Raw genomic sequence first — 25,479 nt, 5'->3', positions numbered from 1 at the left:
TATAAAAAAATATTATTGAAAAATGTATAAAAAACTATAAAAAAAAAGACACGAAAACAATTATATTGCTTTGGTTGTATGGCATATTTATTTCGTGAAGCAATTTTCTTTTGTACGCATTTATATTTAGTAACTCATGTATACAAATACTCTTCACACGAAAGCAACATAAGCGCCAAAAATAGTATTTTTTGCTCAAATCAAATCTTAAGACTTAATTCTTATAATATTGGTTATATAAGATCCTAAATAAACTTTATTTCGAGTTGCACTGAAAATCGCCAATCCACATTTAAGTAAACTATAAAAAAAATCCTTCTTTAAAATTTCATTTTTGGCACTGACGTCATTTTTGCGAGAATAGCCGTATATATACTTATATGTATGTACGTATGTATAGATACACGAAAATATTATAGTACATACATATAATACAAAAGGAATTACATATAAGAATACATATATTTTCTTAAAAATATATTGGGAACTGTGCTTTCGCCTTAATTTTCCTCGATGATGTCAAGCAAAATTGACTCCTCTATATCATTTACATTATCAGAGTCCTCCTATTAAAAAACAAATATATAAATAAATACAAAACTTTGTAGTAGTCAGCATCAGTTACTTACATCAAAACCGAAACATTCATCCACATCTAGTTTGGATGGCGCATCAGCTTTCTCATCTAAAAGCAAAAATATATAAACATATATTGTAGGCGTTTTAGCATGAAATAATATTACCTGCAATGTTGTCTAAATTCGTTAAAATAACACATTCACCGTCATCGTCATCCAATTCATCGTCAGTTTCTAGAACTTTCACCACCATATAGCTAGGCAAATCACTCACATCATCCTCTGCGCTGTTTTCATCCCCATTTCCTGTGGTTTCTACGTTAATTTCTATATTTTTACCCTTCCCTTTGCTTTTGGATATTGCTGTCGGTGCTGTACTTTTGTTCGATACGTGCGTCTTACTAGTGGTCGGTTCAACCGTTTCTATAGTGAAATCGTTTTCACTCTTTTCTACCTCTTCTATAACACCAAATATTTCGAAATTTTCATCGTTAGTCGCTTCGTCGTCATTCTCCTCCGACACATATGGATCTACTATATCGAATAAATTATCATCGCTGAGTTTGACAATTCTGTCGGTTTTCGATTCTTTATCCGCCGCGTCATGTAATTTCATGTGTCGCACCAAATTGCCCTTGTGCGCAAATGCTCTATTACAATATGGGCAATTATGTGTCTTTTTGAGCTTTGGTGGCGGTGTATAATTTTCATTATGATAAAGATTTGTATGACGACTGAGTAATTGTCTCTGTCGGAATGTTTGTCCGCATTCATCACATCCAAATGGCTTGACATCGCTGTGTATTTGCTTGTGCATCTCCAGATTACGCATGGAAATCGATTTGTAATTACACTGATCGCAACTGTTTAGTATGAATAATTAATTGTTATTGATTTTCTTTATTTTCTTTATAAATTGCGTTTGCTTACCTGTAACAGCGTTCGCCTTCGTGCGTTTTTATATGCATCTTATAGCTATAACGATCGGGCAATTCTTTGCCGCATCTGGTGCATGGTATGGGATGATCCGAATAATGCAGCTTTTGAACGTGTATCCGCAGATCTGATTTGCGGCTGCAAGTCGTTGGACATAGTGCACATTGAAAGACTGGTTTATCATCCACACTGTGTATGAGTTTGTGCGATTTCAAGGAGTTTGATTGCGTAAAGCGTGATTTACAAATATCACATTCATATGGTTTTTCACCTGTGTGTGTGCGCAAGTGTCGCTTCAATTTAAAGCTATCCGGTGAAGCGTAAGTGCAATGTGGACACTGATATGGACGTTCTCCTGTGTGGGCGCGCATGTGCCGCTGCAGCTTACTCATCTCAACCGTTGCGTAGTCGCATTCGGTGCACTTGTGACGTTTCTCATGCGTGTGTTTATAGCGTACATGCCTTGCCAAATCGCCGGGTGTCGTGAAACGACTTTCACATGACAAACAAGCATGTGGCCTCTTGCCCAGATGCACATTAATATGATTTTGTAATGTATGGTTCGTCTTGAAGCCCCGATCGCATACAGAACAAATAAATGGACGATCGTCTGAATGCCGCTTCATGTGTCGTGATAACAAAAATCGTTTATCGAATTTATTATCACAATGTGGACATGAGTATTGGACTGAACCACCAGCGGAGGAATCTTTATTTTTTACCGGGAACACTTTTAATAGCGACAACTGCCCACCTTCTTCCTCTTGAGAACCACTTTGCTCTTCCAATTCATCGAATTCATAGATTTCATCAATCGCAGCAGGATCATCAACAGTTTGCTCGTTTTCTGCTTTAATATTCTCAGACGGAATATAAACCATATATTTTTCTTCAATAGTACACTTGGCATTGCTGACGGTCGTACTGCTTTTAACAGCTAAAAAAAAAACAATTTTGTGCAATTAACATTACGAAAATCTCTTGTTGAAAATGCACTTACCCTTTCGCTTGGTTTGCATTCCTAGTAAAGGCTTTGCTTTTCTTTTGGTGCTGCTCGGCACATTATCCGACTTGCTTGACGTTAATGTTAAAAACAAATTTCCGCCCTCATCCAGGTAGTATTGTTTGTCTACACCTTCTTTATTATCTCCATCTTGAGATAATCTTACTGAATCCTCATCCTCCTCATCACCACCTAACCCATCAGCTAAGCAAAGCGTTACTTCTTCAATTTCTTTATTTATTGAGTGTATGATGGTGTCCAAATCTTGTCCATCTGAATCTTCATCTATTGTTGCAGACATCCTGCAATTTTTATTGACGATCTTGTATGTTTTCAAAAACTTTCTTCACAGAGGTCGCCCGGAGTTTGGCGCGATATTAAGTATTTTTATAGACTTTGAGCCGACTTTTAAGGCGACACACAGCGGTCAGCAGCAAAGATCTTTAGAACGACGCTCGCCTTCGGTTAGTCAGTCAGGATGACTGCCTTTTATTGATTTCTATAGAGATAACGATGTGTAATTAAATGCTACCAGTTATTAGCCACATTAAAATCAATATCCGATTGAATACAGTTTACACAAATTTTAATGAAGATGAAAAATAGATCTTATATTTTTGCCGTCAGAGGAAAAATGAGTGTTCACTTCATTTTGACAGCTGTAGTTAAATTTCAATAAAAGATGGCGTACGAAGGCTACATGGTTGCACGCGGAGACATTTAAATTTCAGATTTTATTTAAGTACAATTTTGATCCTTCTGTACTTGTTAACATTTATCTATTTTTTTAATATTTATTATTTTAATAGTAATTTTTGGTAAAGCTTTCAAAATGAAATATACTTTGCAATATTTTATTAAATTTTATAAATGTAGCTCATATCACTATTACAATCAGTAATTATTTGTAATAGAAACTTTTGAGAGAACAACATTGACAACCCTGACTGTCAAAGTACCTGTGCATGGCTGTGTATGAAAAACAATAGCAGCCGCATTCCGAATTTTTTTTTGCAACACCCGGCCGTTTTCCGTTTTTCCCGCGCGTGCAGACTTAACGTTGAAATTTAGAAATACCCAAATTGTAGTCTGCCGAGATCGCCGCAAGAAGTTGTTTCTAGTTTTAAAATATTTGCTTGATACAAAATACCAATACACTACTCCGATATATCAAATAACCATTTAACAAAATTATTTGATTCATTGCGGTGTCAACTTCAACTTTTTTTTTTCATTACTAAGGGCCAAAATTTGTAAGTTAGAATGTGTTATACATGCTGTATTATCTTCAAATGGGATTTTTTGATCGTGCTTAACCTTTAAAGTGTTTAACTTTATTTCAGTAAAACTGCAAAGCCACACACTTAATAGCAGCGAAAGAAATAAATTACCCATAAAAATGCCGCGAATCGCAGTACGTCGGAAGGCCTCCACACCAATTGGCAACAATAACAATGAAGAATTAGATGCTCCAAAACGTAAACTACAGCGTACCGCTTACCAATTGCCATTACCTGAGAGATCACACGTGGTGGGACGTGCTTTGGTATGTGGACAAGGAGATATGGGCCAGTTAGGTCTAGGCGATGATGAGTCAAAATTCGAGCGCAAAAGACCGGCTTTGGTAGATTCTATAGAAAATGTCGTTGATGTCAGAGCTGGTGGCATGCATAATCTTGTATTGACACTCGAGGGGACAGTTTACTCTTTCGGCTGTAATGACGAAGGTGCATTGGGTCGTGATAGCAGTGAAGATGGTTCAGAATTTGAACCGCATCCAGTTGAATTACCAGGAAAAGTGCTAAAAATATCAACGGGTGATTCACATTCGGCCAGCTTGTTGGAAGATGGTCGTGTTTTTGCATGGGGTTCGTTCCGCGATTCGCATGGAAATATGGGTCTGACATTAGAAGGAAATAAAAGACTTCCAATCAATGTTTTACCTGACATGGTATGTTGCGACATTGCTTCCGGAGCAGATCACTTAGTTATACTTACATGCAGCGGGAAAGTATTCACCGTAGGCTGTGCTGAACAAGGTCAATTAGGCCGTGTGTCTTTGCGGTCGGCGACTGGAGAAAGTAAGTATTCGTAATGGGCTGCCATTATGTATCAATTATAAATTCGTTATTGACATAAAATTAAATATCTTATAGGCCGTCGTGGCAAAACAGAGCTGCTGCGCCCAGGTGAGGTGGTAATCAAACGTGGTAAGCCCGTCGAAGCTATTTGGGCCACGAATTACTGTACATTTTTGCGCGAGTCACAAACGGGTAAAATTTGGGCTTTCGGTCTGAACAATTACAAGCAGTTGGCCTATGCCAAAGATCTTGCAACAATTATAAATCCAGTAGATACGAAATTCGAGAACGTTAAACAAATCGCCGGTGGACAACATCACACATTAATACTTAAAAATGATGGTTCTTGCTATTCTATTGGACGCAGTGACTACGGTCGTCTTGGACTGGGAACCTTAAAAGGTGATATCACAGAACTGCAATCAATCAAAGGATTGTCCGATAAGTTTGTAGTTTGTGTGTCATGTGGTGAAGCCCAATCATTTGCGCTAACCGATGATGGTAAACTGTATTCATGGGGCATGGGCTCGAATTACCAATTGGGTACGGGATCGGATGATGACGCATTTGAGCCTGTACAAATCATTAGCAAACAAACTGAAGGCAAACGAATAGTACGTGTTTCCAGTGGAGGTCAACACAGTATTTTTCTGGTTGAAAGCGAGGTACAGCCAACAACAGATTCTAACGCAGATGTTAAAACAAATGGCGACAGTAAAATGGAGGAAACTAACGTAACCGAAAGTAAAAAGGAGGTGGAGCAAAAGGAGACTGCCGAAAACAATGAAACTGGGAAAGGTGCTGCAAAGCGTGGTCGTAAAAAGAAATAAGAAACTATTTAAAAAGACTCCCAAGAATGCAAATCTTTTTATAAGTAATTTGTTTCTTGTATATTTTTTGTTTAATTATTAATATTCCGTCTGTTGACTGTTAATAAAATAGAACGTAAATTAATTAGTTATTGACTAGAGCGCACATACACTTACGTACTGGTGTGCCTCTACATTATTGTTTTTTAAATCGGTATATAAATTGATTGATTCTCTTACAATTATGCAATTGAACATAATATATTTCGAAGAACAATATACACTTTTTGTACTACATGTACATCATCTCATATGTAAGTTCATTTGGGATTCTTAATAAAGCATGAATAAAAAAAAATTAGTAATTAGTATATTTATTTCTCATTATTTGTAAAGATTGCATTTATTTTAGCTTATTTTTTTGATTTACTCTTCATTTGGCTTCTCGTTGTTGTCGTTTGTCTCTGCAGCTGGAGAATTTCGCAAAATAAACCCCCTAAAAACATATGTATATGTGTGTACATTGTACATATGTTATAAACCATAGTGGTGTGACAAGTTCGATTTTATGCAAAATGTTCATTTATATGTATGTATGTATTTATAAAATTTTGTATATATTGGCATTTTGTATGTACAACGTTTTGTATAGTTATTAAATAGTCAATAATATGAGTAATTCCAGCAGTTAGTATGTGTATATATTATATATATGAACGTGTGTATATAAAATTAGCTACCGGTATTTTGGATTTTCTATAATTAGATTTAAATAGCAATCCTTTGCGTTGTTTGGAAGGGTGAACGCATGTTAGTACACCTTAAACATGAAACTAAGTTATACATCGTCTATCGTCTGGCGACATAAAATAATCTAAAGAATTTTACAAATTTTAATATTATTATTTAATTTAAAATATTTGTGCATGATTTCGCTCCACTTTATATTGAAATGCAAAAGACCTACCCCTCGATGACTTTTGTGTTTGTAGCACAATACTAAATACATATATATGTATGTAATGTTTACATACGTATGTATGTCAGTTTTGCACACATTTTGACGGCATTTATAAAATCTTTCCACGTACCACACCTAACATACATAGACATTTTTATATTGTCCCGTTAATTATTTAAGTTAGTGCATTATATAGAAATATATATTCAAAATGGTTGTGAGCTCGTTTCATTATTACATCAATTTGTTGGCCAACTTCTGTGTGCTTGCGGCGCATGTGTTCTCATATGTACCGCAATGGTTGTTGCTGGAGGTGTCATTGGTGGCGCTAAAGCGGTAATTGTTGTCCTCGACTCGGAGCAGCAATAGAACGAGATGAATATAATACAGAAGAGCATCGAAATTGTAATTATGATACGCGCAAATTTACGTGCAAATGCGATTAGACCAAGCAGGTAGCCACCACCAGCCACACCGCCCTTATCAAAAGCAGCTTCGTCATAATCCATGGCATCGCCATCGATGACAAAATCACCGCAGTCAATGTCGCCATCAGCTGCTGTATTGCAGTCACAAGCAGTTGTATGCTCGCCACTACTACCTTCATGACCTCGTCTACGTAGCTTCTCCGCGGCAGTGGGTACCAGTAGGTGCTGCTTGGTCAAATTGCATTTTGAAAGTAAATATTATAGATTTCGGCTTGGACAATTGGGTGAAACACTGCATTCCTCATCACCGACGCAGCCGGGCAGGTAATTTAGTTGTGTCTTCAGTAGATAAACAACCGCGACACAAAGTCCCAGTAAAAATACGAGCGTAATACATTGTAGAATTTGTGTAAATCTCAATTGACTCTCCAGGTGTTTAGCTTGTGTTGACAGCTGTTGAGAAAATTTAGATGCATGGCATTAGTATATATATATGTATATATGTAAAATGCAGAAGTAATCTTATACTCTACTCACATCCGAAGTGTTGGTACTCTTCGTGGAAGAAAAACCCTCATCCGGACCACCGTTGAACATGGTAGTTTTACCACAGGCGCAAGTACCCGGTGTACTTGCTGCACTTGCACTGCTTCTATAATTGCAGGTTAAGCGATGTTGCTCCACATCATTGCCATTTTGAGGTTTCATTTTCCAAGCTTCACTCATACTTTGCTGCGACGGCTCTATACCCAAGGGTGCTGGCATACACATCACGAGAAATTTATCTTTCGGCGACTCACCCAAATGATAGTCCTGCTTTAACATAAGGTTCACCGAAACCGTCTCAGACGGCGCTAAATAACCACAACGTGGACGAACTCGAAATTTTTCTGGCGAAGTTGTTTGAATCTGCATGTACATAGGTGTGTATATAATTAAGGACGGTTGATTCGTCAATGGACAGGAAACTTACCTTATAAGTTATAGCCTGTTTTCCGATGCATGTGAGTTCTATTATGCTCTCGCTATTTTCGCCCCGATTGAAGTATATATTATCGTTTGGTGAAATTCGCAGCATTGTGCCTAAACGTTAAGAATTTTTGTTGAATTTTAATAAATGAAGAAATTCTAAATTGTATGTTCAATTTTGACAAATTTTATGTATATTTTTTGATTATTTGAAGTTACAGGCAATGACCTATTAATCAAATTTAAGTCTAATATTCGCTGTAAAAATAATACCTTAACTATTTTATGGAATTGCATAAGCATTTAATATAAATAAATATCAATATAAGTCAGTAGAATTTGTATTTTTTGTTTTGAATTTAATGGGTTACATATATACTAAAAATATATATAATATTTATTATGTACATACATTTGAATACACTTACTCATTGGGTCCAAGGTTTGATAGCCTCGCTCACACTCCGGCATTTCAGATCCCGCGTACATCCGGTGGTTGTTGGCAAAGTGTACCTAATAAAAACAATTTTTTTTTGAATAATGTCAATCAATATTTAGATAGCTGTTGAAATTATTGCAAAAAAAAAATTTCTTTCGGTATCATTAAAATACTCTGTTAACCATATTGACTTTCCATTACCCACCACAACTGTCGGCGATAGAATGCTGAAAGATCGACAATTTACTAAATCATTGGGTTCGATTCAGTGTATAAAGACAAACATACTTATGTTCATATAATTGTAAGATTATATGTACATAATGCTGTACGTTGTAACACTTTTTAAAGGACTTTGCTTGAGCAGCAAAGCAGAGGTTTTTATCTACAAATTTGTGCATTGTCGCTCTTAGTCTTTTTAGTTCAATTTCAATGAACCCTTCATCATTGTGTTAAGAGCTCTCAAACGTATCGTTTAAATGCTTACACTTTCTATTTTTGTATTAGGCATAGTTTGCTTTTTTAAATTTTATTACAAGTATAAAGTACACATAAATGGATACACCAATACTAAACACAACAACGGCTATGTATGGCATCCCTGCAAGGAAATACTTGCAAGTTTAACTTTTTTTAAAGTATATATCATAATATTATATTATATTATATTATATTATGATATACATATAATCTCATCAATTACATAACGTAGTTCAGGTTATTACTTTATATAGAAAATATAATAAAACCGTTATTTGTGTTTGCCTGCATCATAGATTCGTTTCTATAAAATATGTTTCCATCTAGTTCAACACATGATATGCAGTAGCCATTAAAAGGGGTTAACAGTAAATTAATAAATTGTTAAAACACTACCGTTCCCTTCCATTCATTATCTTCATTGCCAAATATCCAAAACGGCTGGAAATTGTTTGTGTTTTTATTCTTTTTTCTATTCCGGTTGGTAATAAAATGTACATTGGTAATATCACAGCGAGAGGACGCCATACGTTTAAGTGAAATCATTTTTAAAGTGATTTTTTTCTATTGTATTTTTTTACACGAAATTGTGTTTTGTTCTTATTTATACTTTAAAAAATGTTTTTTTTTTATTTGTAAATTGTAAGTAAAAAATATTCGCAAAAAATTTGAAAATGTCGAAACGGTTGAAAATTTTAAAAGAAACAAAGAAACTATATATTTGTCAAAAAACATTTTAAATGCTGTAATGTAATTGTGTTTACACTTTTTTCGACAAACCCACAGCTGCACTTGGTCACCTTATTGAATTTTCTATGCATTGGTGAATTGATTTTCAACATTTTTATACAGAAATATATTTGTATGTTTGTACTTTAATCAAATTTGATTGTTAAAAACAACACTTTTTTTTTAAGAAAAATAACTTTTTTATTCTAGTATATCAGTTACTTTTCATTGATTTCTACGCACCGGTATTAAATTAACTTTCAATAAACGCCCTGAAAAGTTTGAGCAGTCAGGACGGCGAAACGCTTTTAAATGCAATAGAAATATTTCTTTCTACATAAATGGTCTGATTTGCTTAAAAATTGTTTGATTGTCGTGAGCTTTCTCTATTTAATTTTTAATTACAAATTATTTAACATACATTTTTGCAAAAAACGACAAATTATTATACTAAAACTACACACATATGTTTGCCGAGAAAAATTTTCAGCTCTAATATTCACCGCAATAGTGTGGTAAGTAAAGCAAACAGCTGTTAGCAATTCGAATTTTTACAGAATGCCAGATGTTCGAAAGTTATTTGAGTTATTTTATTTCAACTTGATTGTAAAGTAATGAAACGAAGTTGACGGTATATATATATGTATACGTTATATAGCGCTTATGCTTATTTATACATAACGACACTTCGATGAAAGTTTACTGTTAACATTTATGGATATTTTCGTGGTAAATTTGGGTTTGTATATTTTTAAGGCTTCAACTGTCAATTTTTCACATCATATATATGATATTATTAAACTTGCTTAGTTAGAGTGCGTGCGTTGTTATTGTTGTTACAGCATAAAATATGCCTATGCTAGTTTTAAGGCATCCTGCACAAGGGGGCGAGGGATATACATATAAACTTATAGCTATGGTTGTGGCAGATAGTCTTGGGATTGTATCATATTAACATTGCCTTTTATGACAAGCGTTTTCTTAAAATCGATCAGATGGTGCAAAAATGTTGTGATTTTAATTTATTTCATTATTGGGACCAAAAAAATGTAATTTTAAGTTCTAATGATCTTACTCTTTCTATGATTTATACCTACAAACATACATACATGAAGTTATACAAAATTTTATCGGGGAACATAAGGATGTACTTATATATACAAATAAATAGTATAAATATACTAGTAGCCATGTAAGTAAGCTTCCAAGGTCAGCATATTTAAGCCGCACTTATAACTAATCTGAAATGCATATATGTACGTGATCACATACCCTTTGCATCTTGACAGAATATTAATTTTTTGCTGTTTCTCGTTTCCTTATTCTATACACGCTGCCTGGATTTTTCGCACAACAGTTGGTTGCCCGCTTGCTTATTCCTCTTATGTTTGTATGTGTTTTTATTTACTGGAGAACACTTTGTATAGAAGCGTTAAAATAATTTCTTTATTTATTAACACTTCCCAAATTCAGTCGATCGCGTTTCGAACACTGGCCCGCTCTTTACGTTTTACTAAAATAGTATTTAATGAAGGCGAATGATTTACACGACTCTTACTTTCATTACACAAAACTCGTTCTATCACACAAAGCTATGTGTTTATTTAAAAAATTATTTATATAAAATTAGAAAAAAAAAACATGCGCTGGTACATAAATACTAAGGCACAAACCACTCACGAGTAACTAATGAAAGCGGCGCGGCAACCGAGAATCAACTGAAAACCACCGACAAACGACAACCAGAGCGTCGGCATTAGGGTCGCCAGTGGCCAACATGTTGAGTAAATACTAATAGATACCTACATATGTGTGCACATATTTTTAAACACGAAATAATATATACACAATACACACACATATATATAATCATTGATATAGCTATGTGAAAATGAGCAATAAAAACAAAAGACAAGAAGCTTCAAATGCCAATACAACAACTAAACCACCAGCAACTATACGCGCACCAACAATACTAAACACTTCAGTGGAATTAATGCCAATAACAAGAACAATACATATCTCATAATGTGTGTGTATGTGCACACACAGAAACAGCATTGCCTAGCAGAGAAATTGGCAGGTCCATTTTCAACCAGGTACAAATTGATTCAGGTAAACAAAAGATGGGTAGGGTGTGCCACTTGAAAACTGCAATTATTCCATTGTGTTATCAGGGATTTCAATTTAGAAGAAATAGTTCACAAAAAAAAGAATTTGTTCGTGAAAACATAATTTTTGATATTTAATTTATACATATCGTTTGGGAGTAAATCAAATTTGACCCGGACCAACAAAAAAACTACATTTTTATTAATTTTAATACAAATATTTCTTAACGCCTTCAAAGTAGACTACTTTTACGTCAAAACAACCATGTCAGTGCTTAATCTAATTAGCCCACACTTGTTATAGAGGCCCGGGATGACTTTCAGCGCCTTCAGTGAAATTTGTTTGTTGCGGTTTCGGCTCAATTTTGGAGATAAAGTAGAGTTCTCAGCTACATATGTGGTCAAGCAGCTCTTTTGCGACTTCCACTCGACGTCGTTTTTGCGAAAGATTCAGGTTTGATATTGACATGCTTCCAAACATTAATCAAATGCCTCGTGAAGATCCTTAAGCGATGCTCAGATCCTCTGCTATCATCGTGGTTTTCCAAACGATGATTTTAATGAAACTATTTCTTTAAATTTCTCGACGCTATCGTCATTAACAGATGTGGATGAACAACTCGCATTGTTCGTCGATTTTACGATCTTATGTTAATGATAAAGTAGACTCCTCAAAACACTTCTGGAACATTTTCAACGGGAGCCCTGTTAAAAAATGATTAGACTAACCTTTGACTTAATAAACACAATAAAAATTGGCAAATGGAATTCAAGCTTCGAACATTAAAAAATGTATACCACAAAAAGCAAACTGGTAGATTGTTAAGCTTGCTCTCTCAAATTGTCGACTGGGTACACTACACTCATACATATCAAGTTTAAACCAGAAACTCAACGCAATCCAACGCAAACGACGATCAAAAGATATAATAAACAAAACAATAAAGAATTTCATACGGAGTGAAAAGCTCACACAAAGAAATAGATGAATACGAGTAAATGGAAATGACATACAAAGTTAGTATTACAAATATATACACATACTTATATACCTACATTTATGCATTCTATTAGGCGAATCGGCTTGAGGGAGACTTAGAAATTGGCGCGCCGCACAATTTAATATACATGCATATGTTTGTATTTATGTGTGTATGTTTGCATGTAACTGTGTAAGGTAAATTTGCAAATACATTGATATTTCTACTTAATTACATGTGTATGTATGTATGAACAAATGTACAGATTAACCAAAATTAAATACCAATTGATTGTGAATTGAAGTTGGAATTTAAAAGAATTATGAATAAGATTTATGTGCGTATGTGTGTTAGTATATATGCATATTAATTGATATATAAAGTGAACAACAAAGTGGAATATATATGTATATACATATGTATGTATATGTACGTACATATGTGTGTTAAATAATCTAGAGAATTTTTCTGCATTTCACCAGCTGTTGGACTATTTAGCTTTAATGCGATTGGCATCAATAAATTTTGAAATTACGTACTACATACATACTTCTAATATGTTTATCTTTTGTCATGGGCAGACACAAAAATAGGTTCGTATATTTTAAATAAAATTTTGACAGCATCATTAACATTAATTTCTAATATTTTAGGTCTAAGAATGCAAACTATTCACATTGTGGTTGTGTTTCGAAGAATAATATCAATTTTAACATACAAGTTGTTGAAAATTTATGTTTAAATTTGGATTTATGTTAAGTGCATATGTTTTCCTACTTAAAGTCACGAAGAAATTTGCTTAAAAATCACAGATTTATCACATTTTGATTTTTTTAATTTAATGCGAACGTCACATAATTTTCATCTGATCAAATTTGACCCGGACTTCACAAATTAAACTGCTCGCGCAAACGGTTTCGATAACATTTTTCTAGTAGATTGCTAAAATCTTTTTTATGTTCATGAAAAGTTTGATCACCTTATGGAATTTGAACTTTCTGACTCGAAAAGTTTGTCTGCGGATATGAAAATAAAAATACTTGAACTGCAACTTTGCTTAACATTTTGAGGTTCCAATGATTTCACGACTAAATAATTATTGAAAAAGTTGCAGAAATGTTTTGAGGAGTCTACTTTAACGCGAACACAAGTATTTGAGTAGCACAAAGCATTCAGTGAAGGCGAAAGTCTAAATTTTCAAGTTAATCCGAGTAATAGTTTCGGAGATACAGCCTTGAGAACTTATGCACTTGTTCCCCACTTTTATTGTCACTCAAATCTTTTGAAATCTCGAAACTGTGTTTTTGAAGGTGGTTGGCAAGGATTATGGAGAACTACTTAACCGATCTTCATACAATTTTACAAAAGTCTTTGGGATACAAATCTTAAAGACTCGGACTAAGGAATTTTTTTCGATTACAATTATTTGAAAAAATTAATAAAATGTCGGGATGTTTTGTAAAAATGTCAGCCAGTAATCCTATTTCTAGCTTGTTTTCTTCGTCCAAGTTTTAAGTTAAGGTTTTAACTAAAACACGTAATTTTTCACTTTAGATGACCCTGTACGGAGTTATCCTGCCAACGCGGTCGCATCGCAATGCCCGAGCTTAAATTATTTTTTTCCAAAAATTTCAGAATTTCTTTGTTAATAGTGTATAGTATGTTTGAAAAAAAAAGTTCTAATAAAATATTTAATTTTTTATATGAGAAAAACATTTTTACCCGATGAAAAACCATGTAACCCCCTAAAGAAAAAGTGTTTTACAATTGTCGTGTTGATATCAGCCAAAGATCCCAACATCTTATACACACCGATCCAACACATTTCGGTTAAAATTTTAGATGCCAAACGTGTATATGCCAGACTCTTAGCGAAAGACCTGAATCTGTTGCAAAAACCAGTCAAACAGGGATGTGAAAAATATACGAAACCTACTTTTATAAATATGACGGCGAAACTGTCCAAAGTGAAGGTGAAAAGTGAATCTCAGCCGAAACTTTTAACAAGTGTATGGAGAATTGTATTATTATAATAACTATTTGCATAAAAATAAATGAAAATGTAATTTTTCGTCAGTGCGGGTCAATTTTGATCAGATGGTATATAGATTGTACTCTTGCAAATTTTTAATTTCTCACTGTGAGCCCTCTCCATTATTAAAATTGGTCTCTTTTGGAACATACTTTCGATCATCAAGTGACTGTCCTAGACGAAACAAGTGTCGTTGTCGAGTAATCGCATACACTAGCGCGTTTTAAGAAGTTTTTGAATAATTTTTTAACTTTGCAGGCATACGCAGTACATACATGATATTTTAACGTCTACTTGTAATACCACTGGGATCCTTAAATGGCTTTCAATTACAATGATCCGCATAAGCTGCGCCAAACATAAGTGGCAAATAAATGCCTACGGAAATGATTTTCACAATTCTCTTCCATATACTTATATCCGTGGATTAGCAATAAAACGAAATAATAATTGTTATCGAAAAAAGAGCAGCACTACAGCAGGATCTCACTTCTTACTGAATCGACATTCGCTGCACCACAAAAGTTCTTTGATACTCCATGCTCCAAATCCTTATCCGGCTATCATGTCATGCTGAGGTTGAATAAAAGCTCAGCTGTCCAATATATATAAATTAGTTATATGCATGCATATATATATACACACAAATATATACAATTATAATTACTTTATCTTCAGCACAAACCAATTCATTGCAAAGAATCTATACAAGTTTAGCTCAATGCCAAAAATCAATTAGAAAACGAGACGACTGCAATGCGTGTTAAAAATAGTTAAGTCAACTTTAGGCCAACAACAACAAAAAGTATGGATTCCATTGTATATTGTCGATAATGGCCGAGCTGTGTGCTCAAATGGAGCTCACTATCTCGTGGCTTGCGATAGTCGCTGCTCTCGTCCCCGCAATCAGTGGTCATTTGGCAGTAGAGCTTAGCAATATTTGCAGTTATATACAGATATACATATATATATTACTTCGTGGCACACGATAGCGACAATCATGCCCTCATTTTGCTTTGAAAATAACTTTTCAATAAATTTCTGTGTTTGTATTAATCTATGTAGAACATGCAACACAGAGCTACGCATAAAATATTGTCCCCTTCCGGTTTTTGGTTCTTGCTTATTGTCAATATGCCGCACACAATCCGATAGTGTTTAGGTAATGCTTTGCGTTGATAGCTTTTAGGCGCGGTCAGTGCACGCGCTTCTCCAACTACTCATTTGAAGAGGATGACCAGTAGGAAAAATTGAGCGCAAACTGAAATGTTTTGTAGTCGCAAAAGTTTTTTTTGTATTTCTAATCACACTTCAACTTATTTTTTCATATTTATAATAATAAATAAATAAACAAATATGTGCCAATTTTTTCGACCACTTTTTTCCATTTTCCGCTAGAGATATTATTCCATCAGTGTAAATCGAAATTTCGCATTTTCCAGAACGGAAGCGAGCAAACCATTGTTGTACAACACGAACTGATACAGCATCGTCTCCGTAAACCTCACATATTTCATGGGTGACTTGCGTGGCATTCTTCCCTTTTTTATACGAAAATTTCAAAATATATTAATATAAATGAAGCTTATCTATATGTCGACTAGTGCGTTAGAGTTTGCTATCTTTATCGATTGTCCAGGGAGAATTTTATGACATTTCATTGATTGGAAGTGAAGTATTTGCGTTTTAAGTGTCAGAATGTTTGTGATATCGGTGCGAAAATGAGCTTTGAACAAAGAGCCAACATTAAATTTTGTTTTAAAATTTTAAATTAAACAAGTTTATGGCCATGATTGTCTATCCCATAGCAGAGTGCACGAAAGGTTTCAACGTTTTCAAAGTGGTCGTGAAGACATAAATAAGGATCAACATGTGGTCCAATCAAAATCCGTGATCGCCGTGATCGCCGGAAAATCCATCGAAACTGTGCGTGAATTCATCAAAAATCAGTCGAAATCATCTATGAAAATTGAACATTTCCAAAACATCGATTTATCACATTTTGACCGAACATTTGGGCTAACGAAAGGTATGTGCACGCTTTGTTGCGCACAAATTGATTGACGACCAAAAATTGCTCAGAATCCAACCTTCGAAGGACATCATTGACCGATTATTTGACCAAAAATCACATTGAGAACAGAAAAACGGTGATGAGTGATATATTCGATTTCCATTTTTACGTTTTTTAAAGCTCATATTTGAATTTAGTTCCAGTTCTTTATATAGAACCTATATGAAATTCTTAGCATGTCTGGTGTATCATCGAATGGACTTGGAGTTATTTGTATGATATGAATCTACATACAGTAGCGCAGGTCGATTTCTTTCTATAAAGAAATGTTCTACGGATCATTCTAAACAACTTTGCCTAAGAGACTATGTGTCTAAAAACGGTTTCGATTCAGCGATTTTAATGACGAAGTTTAAGAAATCTGAAGAATCGGTTGTATACGAGATATGTGATATTGATATAACTGTCTGATCAGATTGATTCTTTCAGTTCAACACCAAAACAACAGCTAATGAAAAAAATTGCTTAAAATATAACTGAAATATCTTCATATAAAATTCATCAATATATTATAGATCACTTAAAAAGCTCGGAGTCCCTGTTGCTTTTCCGACAAGGCATTCAATTACAACTATAAGCGTGTATTATTATCGTTGATTTGAGCAGCACGGCATTTAACTTTAGTGTTTAGAATCAACACACAAGTAAAATAGAGTTATAACTATTTATGGAAAGATATAAATGTACACGTAATAAAGTTTTTAGTTCTTTAAAAAGTACTCTTGTACTAATCCAACCTAACCCAGCCATGAGTTTCAATTTGTCACCCCAAAGATATGCTATAATTTGATGAACCACCTTGCTTTCGTCATGCCTATGCACACACATTTTTAATAGCAATCAATTGTGCTTACATATACCCGCACATACATATATACATACAACCTAAATTTGTGAATGCTTATCTAAAATAGTTTTTTTGAACGTTTTGTAATATTATTTTGCAAGCACGTCTTTGTTCATATAACGTAAACTTTAAAGTCTTACTTACCTTCTTTTCATACGACGAATCGGGGCTGCTTGGCTCGCTTGGCAGCGCTCCATTACTTATCACGGTCAATGTAGGAGGCTGCTTCAACTGTTCTGGCACAAATTTGAATTCGTACAGGTCATTGCCACCCCATCTGACAAGGCAATTGGCTTTGTCGATATACTGATTTATATCCTTCTTCGATATCATTTTGAGTATTTCCAGCGCTTTGGCTGGCAGAAAACCCTTTATGATTTTGAAAGCCGCTGTAAAAAGCAAAATTTAGTATTATGAACTTGTGTACTTAAAAAAATGAAGTAAAAAATAAATTTTGGCACCTACCATTCAACACCCAAGCCATTTCGAAAATCAAGATATAATTCAGCGCATTCGGATAATACAGTTTGAATGTCTCGATGATGCGTTTGACAAAGTCCATATCCATGCCGGACACGCCGGTGCCGGCCATATCGAAGAAAATCGTCATTTGGTCCAAATCCGTTTCGCGTTGTATTCGCTCGATCCAATAGACCACGACGCGAATTACTTCATCCATATTTTTTGCGCCCTTCACGTGTAGCTTGGTTCGGAATATGAGCAATGTCTTGCCATCCAAGTCTTTGTTGTGTGCAAATATTACTCCATCATGTAAATATTCTTTAACCAGATTATTTTCGTTAAGTTCATTTGTGCCAAACTGTTGCCGCCATATGCAGGTATCCCAAAGCTTTTCTATTGACAACTGCATGTTCAAATCGTACATCTCGAGGAATCGTGTTAGCCATATATCTCTAGTGCGTATCCGTTCGAGATCAAGGTAATGGAAGGGTACTGTGGAATAAATTAAGGAACAAAATAAGTTTTAAGAGATTTTATAGACCAAATTGAGTGATTTTTTGACGATATTATAATTTTCTACTAAACATAGAGAAGGACGAGAAATATTATATTGGTTTAAGGAAACATATAGACCGATGTTTTAAATTATTTAGCAGCAAACCACAGTAGAATCATCTGTTTCTTTATGGGATAATATATATACACAAATATATAGTACTTTTTTTGTGAAAAAAAAAAACGAAATCATTATTTTATCGAAAATATATCTTAGAAGCTCGTGAGATCGTGAGCCATACCTCAGAACCTATTCACCAATTTCGTATATATGGTATTGTTATCCTGATATTTCTAAAGAAAGATACATTTAGAGGTTCCCTACTTTTTTAAAGAAAAAAAAAAAAAACAAATCAACTTTAAATTTAATGGGGAATGTTTTTTTTATCATTCGAAAGAACATTGTTTGGCATTTATTTTTTGTCGGTTATATACTATCTTTCAAATGTTGGCCCCGGCCACGTTTCAGATGGTCCATCCATTGAGTCCAATTTCCGATGACTCGTTCGAGCATTCCGACTAGTAAATGGCGAATAACACGTGTGGTGTTTTGCACAAAGGCTTGAATTGAAGCGCGATTGTCCCCATAGACTTTAAACTTTACATATTCTCACCGGACCATAACCTGAGGGTCAATCGACCGGCCCAAAACGTAAAAATATCCAATCACCGAAGTGTTCTCTCAATAAATCCATTTATTGATGTGATGTGTGGGAACTAGAGCCGCCTTCGTAAAAACAAATGTCGCCGAGATCACAAGATATTCAAGAAGGTACAAAATATTCGGTTATCATGACGCGATAACATTCGCCATTAACGGCATATTTTCTAATAAAAATGAAGCGATGATTCCACCAGCCCACAAACCATACCAAACCGGTTTTTTTCCTGTATGAAATGCCAGCTCTCGAATCTCTTCAGTTTGCTCTTCGTCTCAAATACGAACATTTTTCTTGTTTACATATCCATTGAGCCAGTCATCGGCCTCATCGCTGAACAAAACCTGGCTCAAAAACGTCGGATCTTCGTGGAACTTTTCAAGAGCCCATAGAAAATTTTCGAACTTCCAGTTGACTAATACCGTATATACCGGCCAATGTGTGAGTTATTTCAATAAACTTGAGAGTGCGTGTTTTTCTAATAAAGGAACATTTTTGTGTATGAAATGGATAAAATCCGTTTAAAACTTGCTCAAGATCCCATGTAATTTACAAACCTTATGCATCTGAAGGTATTTCCCTGGCTTTGATTCTGGTGAGTAAAAAAAGTATGAAATGTACTTTTAATGAACTTAGTCTTTCTTTACCTGTTTAATTAAGACTTTGTCGTGTTGAGAAGGATCGATTTAGTGTTTTAGTCACTGAAGGCTAATATCGAATAAGCCGGACCGGTAGGTGAAAGAAGTCGAATATTTCAAATGTTAACAATTTTTTTTCGATCAATGAATAAAACAGCTCTACTCTCTCATTCACATTTGGTTATTTGCGTTTTGAAAATAACAAATTCTTACATTGTATCTCGATAATTTATAGCGCCATTTAGAGGCAATGCCACTTTCAATCTGAACTGAATGCCACTTTCAATCACCTGTTAATCTTATCTATCTACATCTATCTGCAAATGTACATATGTATGTGTGAAAATGCGATAGTAAAAAGCGTATAAACTAATGTCACAACTGAGCACTTGTTGAACAATAAGTTCCTTACTGACAGAATTTAAACACTCATAAATTGTGTACACAGCCATTACTAGGTACATACTTATATACTCGTACGTATGAACTTTAGTTCATAATTTGTTTGCTTGAAATTATCATCAAGGTAATGTGTTGGAGATCACACAAAAGTTTAGGCGGTTAGACGACAAACCCATAAAGCAAGCGCGAATGACTTTTAAACTGCGAACCCGCAGTAATTGCTAATTTGAGCACATATGAAACAAACATAAATATTCCATTAGGGGTGTGCCGTTTATTGTAATCATGAGATAAATGTATAATATTATTTATATATATTAGCAAAGTACTTCTAAGAGGCTTCATAGATTTTATGAGTGCAAAAGCTTTACTCAATGATTCGTCATGAGTAATGAATTAAAAGCACTTAGTTTTCAATAGAAACGCCTATGTTTACGAGAAGTTTTGATTACCTATCGATTGTTTTTGATGCCACATAAGAATCTATCTACATATGTACATACTTAGTAGACGGATAAATAAAGAATTTAATTTTTTTTAGGATTTGAAGTGGAATTCAAGGCTTCTCCGTATTTAGAAAGTCCTTGGATTTAATTTCAGAATTAAATAATGAGAGAGTAGAATTGCTTTCATATATTACCTCAGGTTTGATATGAAATGATAATCAATTTTACTTCAATTACTCTTAGCTGTACTTCATCACCGCTTTCTGAAAAAATGTAGGTAAAAATTTGCGAATTATTTGCGAATTATTTGCTCGCCCCTAACAAAAAAAGTGCAACAAGTTAACAAAGATAAGCTTGTCAATAGCTTTGTGGTCGCATCTGCTTTGACTCACACTCAGTTAATCAACTGCACGGTGGTATCAAAATTTTTTTCTTAATAAATGAAATTAAATTTTATGATGTATCTAACAGAAAGAGCGGCATTTTCGATAAAATTTTCGGAATTAGAAATTCGATCCACATATTCGGTATCTGGGGGATTGAGTAGTTTTAGTCCTATTTGGACAACTTTTTCTCCCATACGTTTATTGAAATATGTCTTAGCTATTGCTTGATTTGCATACTGGAAGCTGAAAGGATCAGATGGAATTTAAAATTGTGTTATATCGGGATTAGGCATGGTTACAGCACGATTTCGCTCATTTTCGCAAATGTCAGAAAATCGTTCGGGCTAGTCTCGAGATATACATATGATTAGTTTTGGGTAAAACAAACAACCGTTAGGAACATAGAAGTACACCAATTGCTAAAAAAAGACAAAGCTTAATCAAGACAAAGCAAACAGTTCTTTTTACTGATCTCAAACCATAAGAGAATAGAATAGATAGAATAGTCGCTAAAAATAAATTTGATAGCAATGAGAAAGGTTATCGCGGAGACTATGGCCTATTTTCATGCAAACGCGATCGTATCACAAATTTACAATGTATTGGAAAGTCGAACTTTAATTTTACATTTACTTTTCATAATAATCATTTTATTCGCACTGCATTGCAACTATAGTAAATAATAAAATTGTAGTTTGCCAAACATTTGCTTTTATAGCCTTTTTTAGGTAAAGTACAAAAAATCATTTTGCGTATGTAGATTTTAAGTCTTCACTGCAAAATTATATAATTTCTTAAGCAAAAAAAAAAAAAATTAAATTCTGATTATGTAAAACATCTCCTCTGAAGTAAAATACGGTGAATATTTCCAAAGTTTTTATTTTATTCAGTTTTGTTTGTGATAACCCACGGTGCAGTGAATGAAATTGTTCCTTACTTAGGAATATAAACATAATGCATTATTTGTGTTACAAAGTGAATTCCTAATAATTAATTAGTATCGGCAAATAGTTTATTACTCATTAAAAATACAAATAAAGGGTCTAGCAACAAGAACGATGTGATGTTAAAATAAAAGAAAACACTTATATTTGATTAAAACCGGATCTTTTTTTTGTTATGCCGATAATTTAATGCTATTTATGATTTGAGCAAAATTGTCGGTCAAATGTGCAACACGGCTGCGTTTGCATATTTTCGTTTGCGCCAATTTTCGATGACCCGGTGCAGCATGAATTCATGTGTAGGAGTTCACGCGAGTGAGGAAAGCGCCATTCACTTGGGAGTGGCCAGAATCGATTCTTTTACATATGACTCAAGGAGCTTACAACTTCCGGTCTTCGAATTTATCCTATGGATATCCAAAAAAAAATCCGTTTGAAGTCGAATCATTCATCCCCAGAGTTATGTGCCGGTTTTGGGACCCGCCATGAAAAGGACAAAACAGTCCCAAAGTGATCTAGGGACCCAGAGTATACTGTAATTATCTAGGGAACACTTCGCCAGCCTGTTGTATAACAGTGAAAGCATAACACCACGGGATGGTCAGCCCGATTCCACAATCGGTGATGATGGAGCTGTCGTTCCATTACTCGCGCACGATTCAGTTCGAATAGCAATTACGCGTTTGAAGAATAACAATGCAGCGGTGGTCGATGGATTGCCGGCCGTGCTATTCAAATATATGATAAGGAGCAGCATCAGCTTCTTTGTAAAATATGGTCAGATGAAAGCATGCCCGACGATTCGAATTTAAGTGTGTTCTGCCAAATCCGCAAAAAGGAAGACTCCACAATCTGCGCCAACTATCGTGGTTAAAGTCTCCTCAACATTGCATTTCAGGTTCTATCGAGCGTGTGAAAGATTAAAGCCTACGGTCAACAAACCAATCTGCCTCGAATGTTTATATACCTCAGTGGATTGGACATGCAAAAGAGTTTTTCACTATTCCACCAATTGAAAATTGTATTTTTAGTTGAAAAATATCGATGTTTCGACAATTCTAGGTTGACATAACTTCTTAAGCCGCTTTTGGAAAGCTGCTTGACTTTTACGTGTGTTCCAAAGTAAACAGGACTTGGAAAAAAGGCAGACCAAATGGGGTTTTCGGCAAAATCAATTTATTTTATTCAAACTAGTCTCCTTCTGCTTCAATACAGCTTTTTTCTCCGTCCAAAAGCATGTCGAACGAGTGTTTTAGCTCGTTGGTCAGTATGCCGGTGAAAGCCTTTTGAATGGCCTCTACGTCTGCATAACGCTTTCCTTTCATGGGCAAATGCATTTTTCCGAAAAGGAAGAAGTCGCACGGTGCCATATCAGTTGAATACGGGGAGTGGTTAATGCTTAAAACATGATTTTTGGGCAAATATTGATGTTATAAATCGATGTTTTAGAGATGTTCAATTCCATTTCCTTGAATTTGAATGATGATTTCGGCACAGTTTCTATGGAATTTGATCATTCATTTTGATTGCCTCACATGTTAATCGTCATTTATGTCCTCACGACCGCTTTGAAAACGTTGAAACCAGTCGTATACTCTGCTCGGGATAGCCAATCATCGTCATAAACTTGTTTCATCAAATGAAACGTTTCGGTAAAAGTTTTACCAATTTTAAAACAAAATTTAATGTTGGCTCTTTGTTCAAAACTCATTTTCGCACCGATATCACAAACATACTGACACTTAAAACGCAATTACTTCACTTCCAATCAATGAAATGTCATGAAACTCTCACTGGGCAATCGATAAAGACAGCAGATTCTAACGCCCCAGTCGAAATATAGATGGCGCCACCAGGTGGTGCTAGATTCAAAAAGTCCTGTTTACTTTGGAACGCTCCTTGTATGTGAAGCTTTTGCGAGCGCATAATTCATATAAATATATACTCAAGGGTTTTATATCGTGTAGTAGGTAATACCTGTATCATTACTCTAAATAAATTTTAGATATATTATTCTCACGTACGGGATTCGAACCTAAAAGACATCAATTAACATTCACACACTTAAGCCACTTTACAACTGTGTGGCTACTTATCATATAAAAAACTTTATGATGAATAAAAATAATTTATTATTATTTTTAACTGTTTGCATTATTACTTATAAGGGGAAAGACCCCCTGAGACAAGATGTTGCATTCACATTTGATGAAAAAATCCTCTTATGCTATTGTTGTTGTCATATTATATGTAAACAAATCTCTTTAGTTGAATAATGGAAGTGACCTTACAATTTAATACAGCAAAAGTGTACTTTTTGATTTATTTTCTGGACTTTTATATAATTGAGCACGTGAAAGCATTTTCTTACAACAAAAGCTCGATATGCAGTCATGAAATTTTGTCAAGCTGACAAGCGCAGTGCAAGCTAATTAAGTCATTGCATTGTTGCTTACCTGCTGGTGGACTTTGCTCGTATTTTTCGTTGAATAAATTTCGCAGCTCGTCAATCTGACTTCTGGTGGGTGTTTGCACTTTGACTGGCATTTTTAATTTCGTTTTATTTTTTCCACTAACTAATAAGCAAGCAAGCACTATAAATTATAATTAATCACTACAATTTGCGGATTTAGCGCTAAATTTTGTATGACAAATGAGCACAACGAATAATTAGACGATCATAAAAAAAAAAAAAAATTTCACTGCACTTCCGTTACTCGTATCCGTATCGTTTCAGCGCCGAAATTGTACTGGGGAGGCGAGCACTACGCCGTTTCGACGTACAATCGCCACAACTCAATTGTATTCTCCATTCTATTTGACCGTAAAGAGTGTTTACTGCAACCAACAAAATTTGTATATCGCACAAACATATGTTCATATATATGTCAGGGCGTAAAACATTCTCATATGTATGTATGTATGCTTCAGTTTGACGGCGACGAAAAGCGCGCGCTTATCAATGGGCGATAATAGACCGCCTCGAAGTCTAAGCGAAAATTAATTTAGCATATGTCGGTGTGTACATACACATATCTGTACATATTTAATCCGAATACATGTGTGTGTGTGTTTGCACATGTGCATTAAATTTGCCTTTGCATTAAATCGTTAAAGAAATCACTTTTTGATAAGATCGCGCTACTGATGTGGTGGACTTCAATATACATGCATACATGTAGATATGTATAGCGCAAATGCACGGACGCCTGATCGCGCTGCGCGCCGTTTGCTGCCAAGAACCGAACTGACAAATTTGATTTCGATTAAGCAATGCAATGCGAATGCGGTATAAACCGAGTGAAGAAGCTATATGCGTATGTATGTATGCATGCATTAATAAAACTATAAAATATGGAAAAAAATGAAAGCAGCCTATACCAAATCGATTTTCGAGGTCGCCGACATTGGCAGATGCGCTACAATAATGAATAATCAAAAGTTAAAAAACAATTAAGGAGAATCCAAAGGCCAAACAAGCGTTCAAAGAAAAAAAAAAAAATAAAAATAAAAAAAAAATATCAAAAAAA

The 25,479-nt window shown here is 34.7% G+C and overlaps 4 protein-coding genes across 5 annotated transcripts; 1 reads left to right on the top strand and 3 right to left on the bottom strand.

Annotated features, from left to right (window-relative positions):
- Positions 1-66: 66 nt before the first annotated feature.
- LOC108978245 (transcriptional repressor CTCF) lies at positions 67-3,171 on the bottom strand. The gene is made up of 5 exons (XM_018948407.1): positions 2,515-3,171; positions 1,509-2,451; positions 744-1,441; positions 630-685; positions 67-566 (listed from the first exon to the last, which is right to left on the bottom strand). Exons 1-5 carry the CDS (start codon positions 2,816-2,818, stop codon positions 501-503), a joined length of 2,067 nt encoding a protein of 688 aa, XP_018803952.1. The 5' UTR covers positions 2,819-3,171; the 3' UTR covers positions 67-500.
- A 321-nt stretch (positions 3,172-3,492) lies between these two features.
- On the top strand, positions 3,493-5,778 carry LOC108965080 (regulator of chromosome condensation). Its single transcript, XM_018927262.1, has 3 exons — positions 3,493-3,770; positions 3,861-4,598; positions 4,674-5,778. Exons 2-3 carry the CDS (start codon positions 3,917-3,919, stop codon positions 5,426-5,428), a joined length of 1,437 nt encoding a protein of 478 aa, XP_018782807.1. The 5' UTR covers positions 3,493-3,770; positions 3,861-3,916; the 3' UTR covers positions 5,429-5,778.
- Positions 5,779-5,985: 207 nt separating this feature from the next.
- LOC108965087 lies at positions 5,986-6,887 on the bottom strand. Its single transcript, XM_018927276.1, has one exon. It carries the CDS (start codon positions 6,875-6,877, stop codon positions 6,608-6,610), a length of 270 nt encoding a protein of 89 aa, XP_018782821.1. The 5' UTR covers positions 6,878-6,887; the 3' UTR covers positions 5,986-6,607.
- Positions 6,888-7,032: 145 nt separating this feature from the next.
- Positions 7,033-25,061, bottom strand: LOC108965067 (motile sperm domain-containing protein 2-like). 2 transcript variants are annotated; one of them, XM_018927242.1, is made up of 7 exons: positions 24,406-25,061; positions 17,923-18,411; positions 17,602-17,846; positions 8,194-8,278; positions 7,770-7,879; positions 7,334-7,705; positions 7,033-7,249 (listed from the first exon to the last, which is right to left on the bottom strand). In XM_018927242.1, the coding sequence occupies exons 1-7, from the start codon at positions 24,494-24,496 to the stop codon at positions 7,055-7,057; spliced, it is 1,587 nt and encodes a 528-aa protein (XP_018782787.1). In that variant the 5' UTR covers positions 24,497-25,061; the 3' UTR covers positions 7,033-7,054. The 2 variants fall into 2 exon arrangements, with proteins under 2 accessions (XP_018782787.1, XP_018782795.1); XM_018927250.1 differs by lacking the exon at positions 24,406-25,061 and adding an exon at positions 19,781-19,907.
- Between the last annotated feature and the right edge of the window lie 418 nt (positions 25,062-25,479).

The sequence above is a fragment of the Bactrocera latifrons genome, unplaced genomic scaffold (genome assembly GCF_001853355.1).
Source record: "Bactrocera latifrons isolate USDA-ARS-PBARC rearing strain unplaced genomic scaffold, ASM185335v1 scaffold_1, whole genome shotgun sequence".
Taxonomy (NCBI): Eukaryota; Metazoa; Arthropoda; class Insecta; order Diptera; family Tephritidae; genus Bactrocera; species Bactrocera latifrons.
Note: the sequence above shows the minus strand (reverse complement) of the source record. Positions and strands in the feature narration are given on the sequence as shown.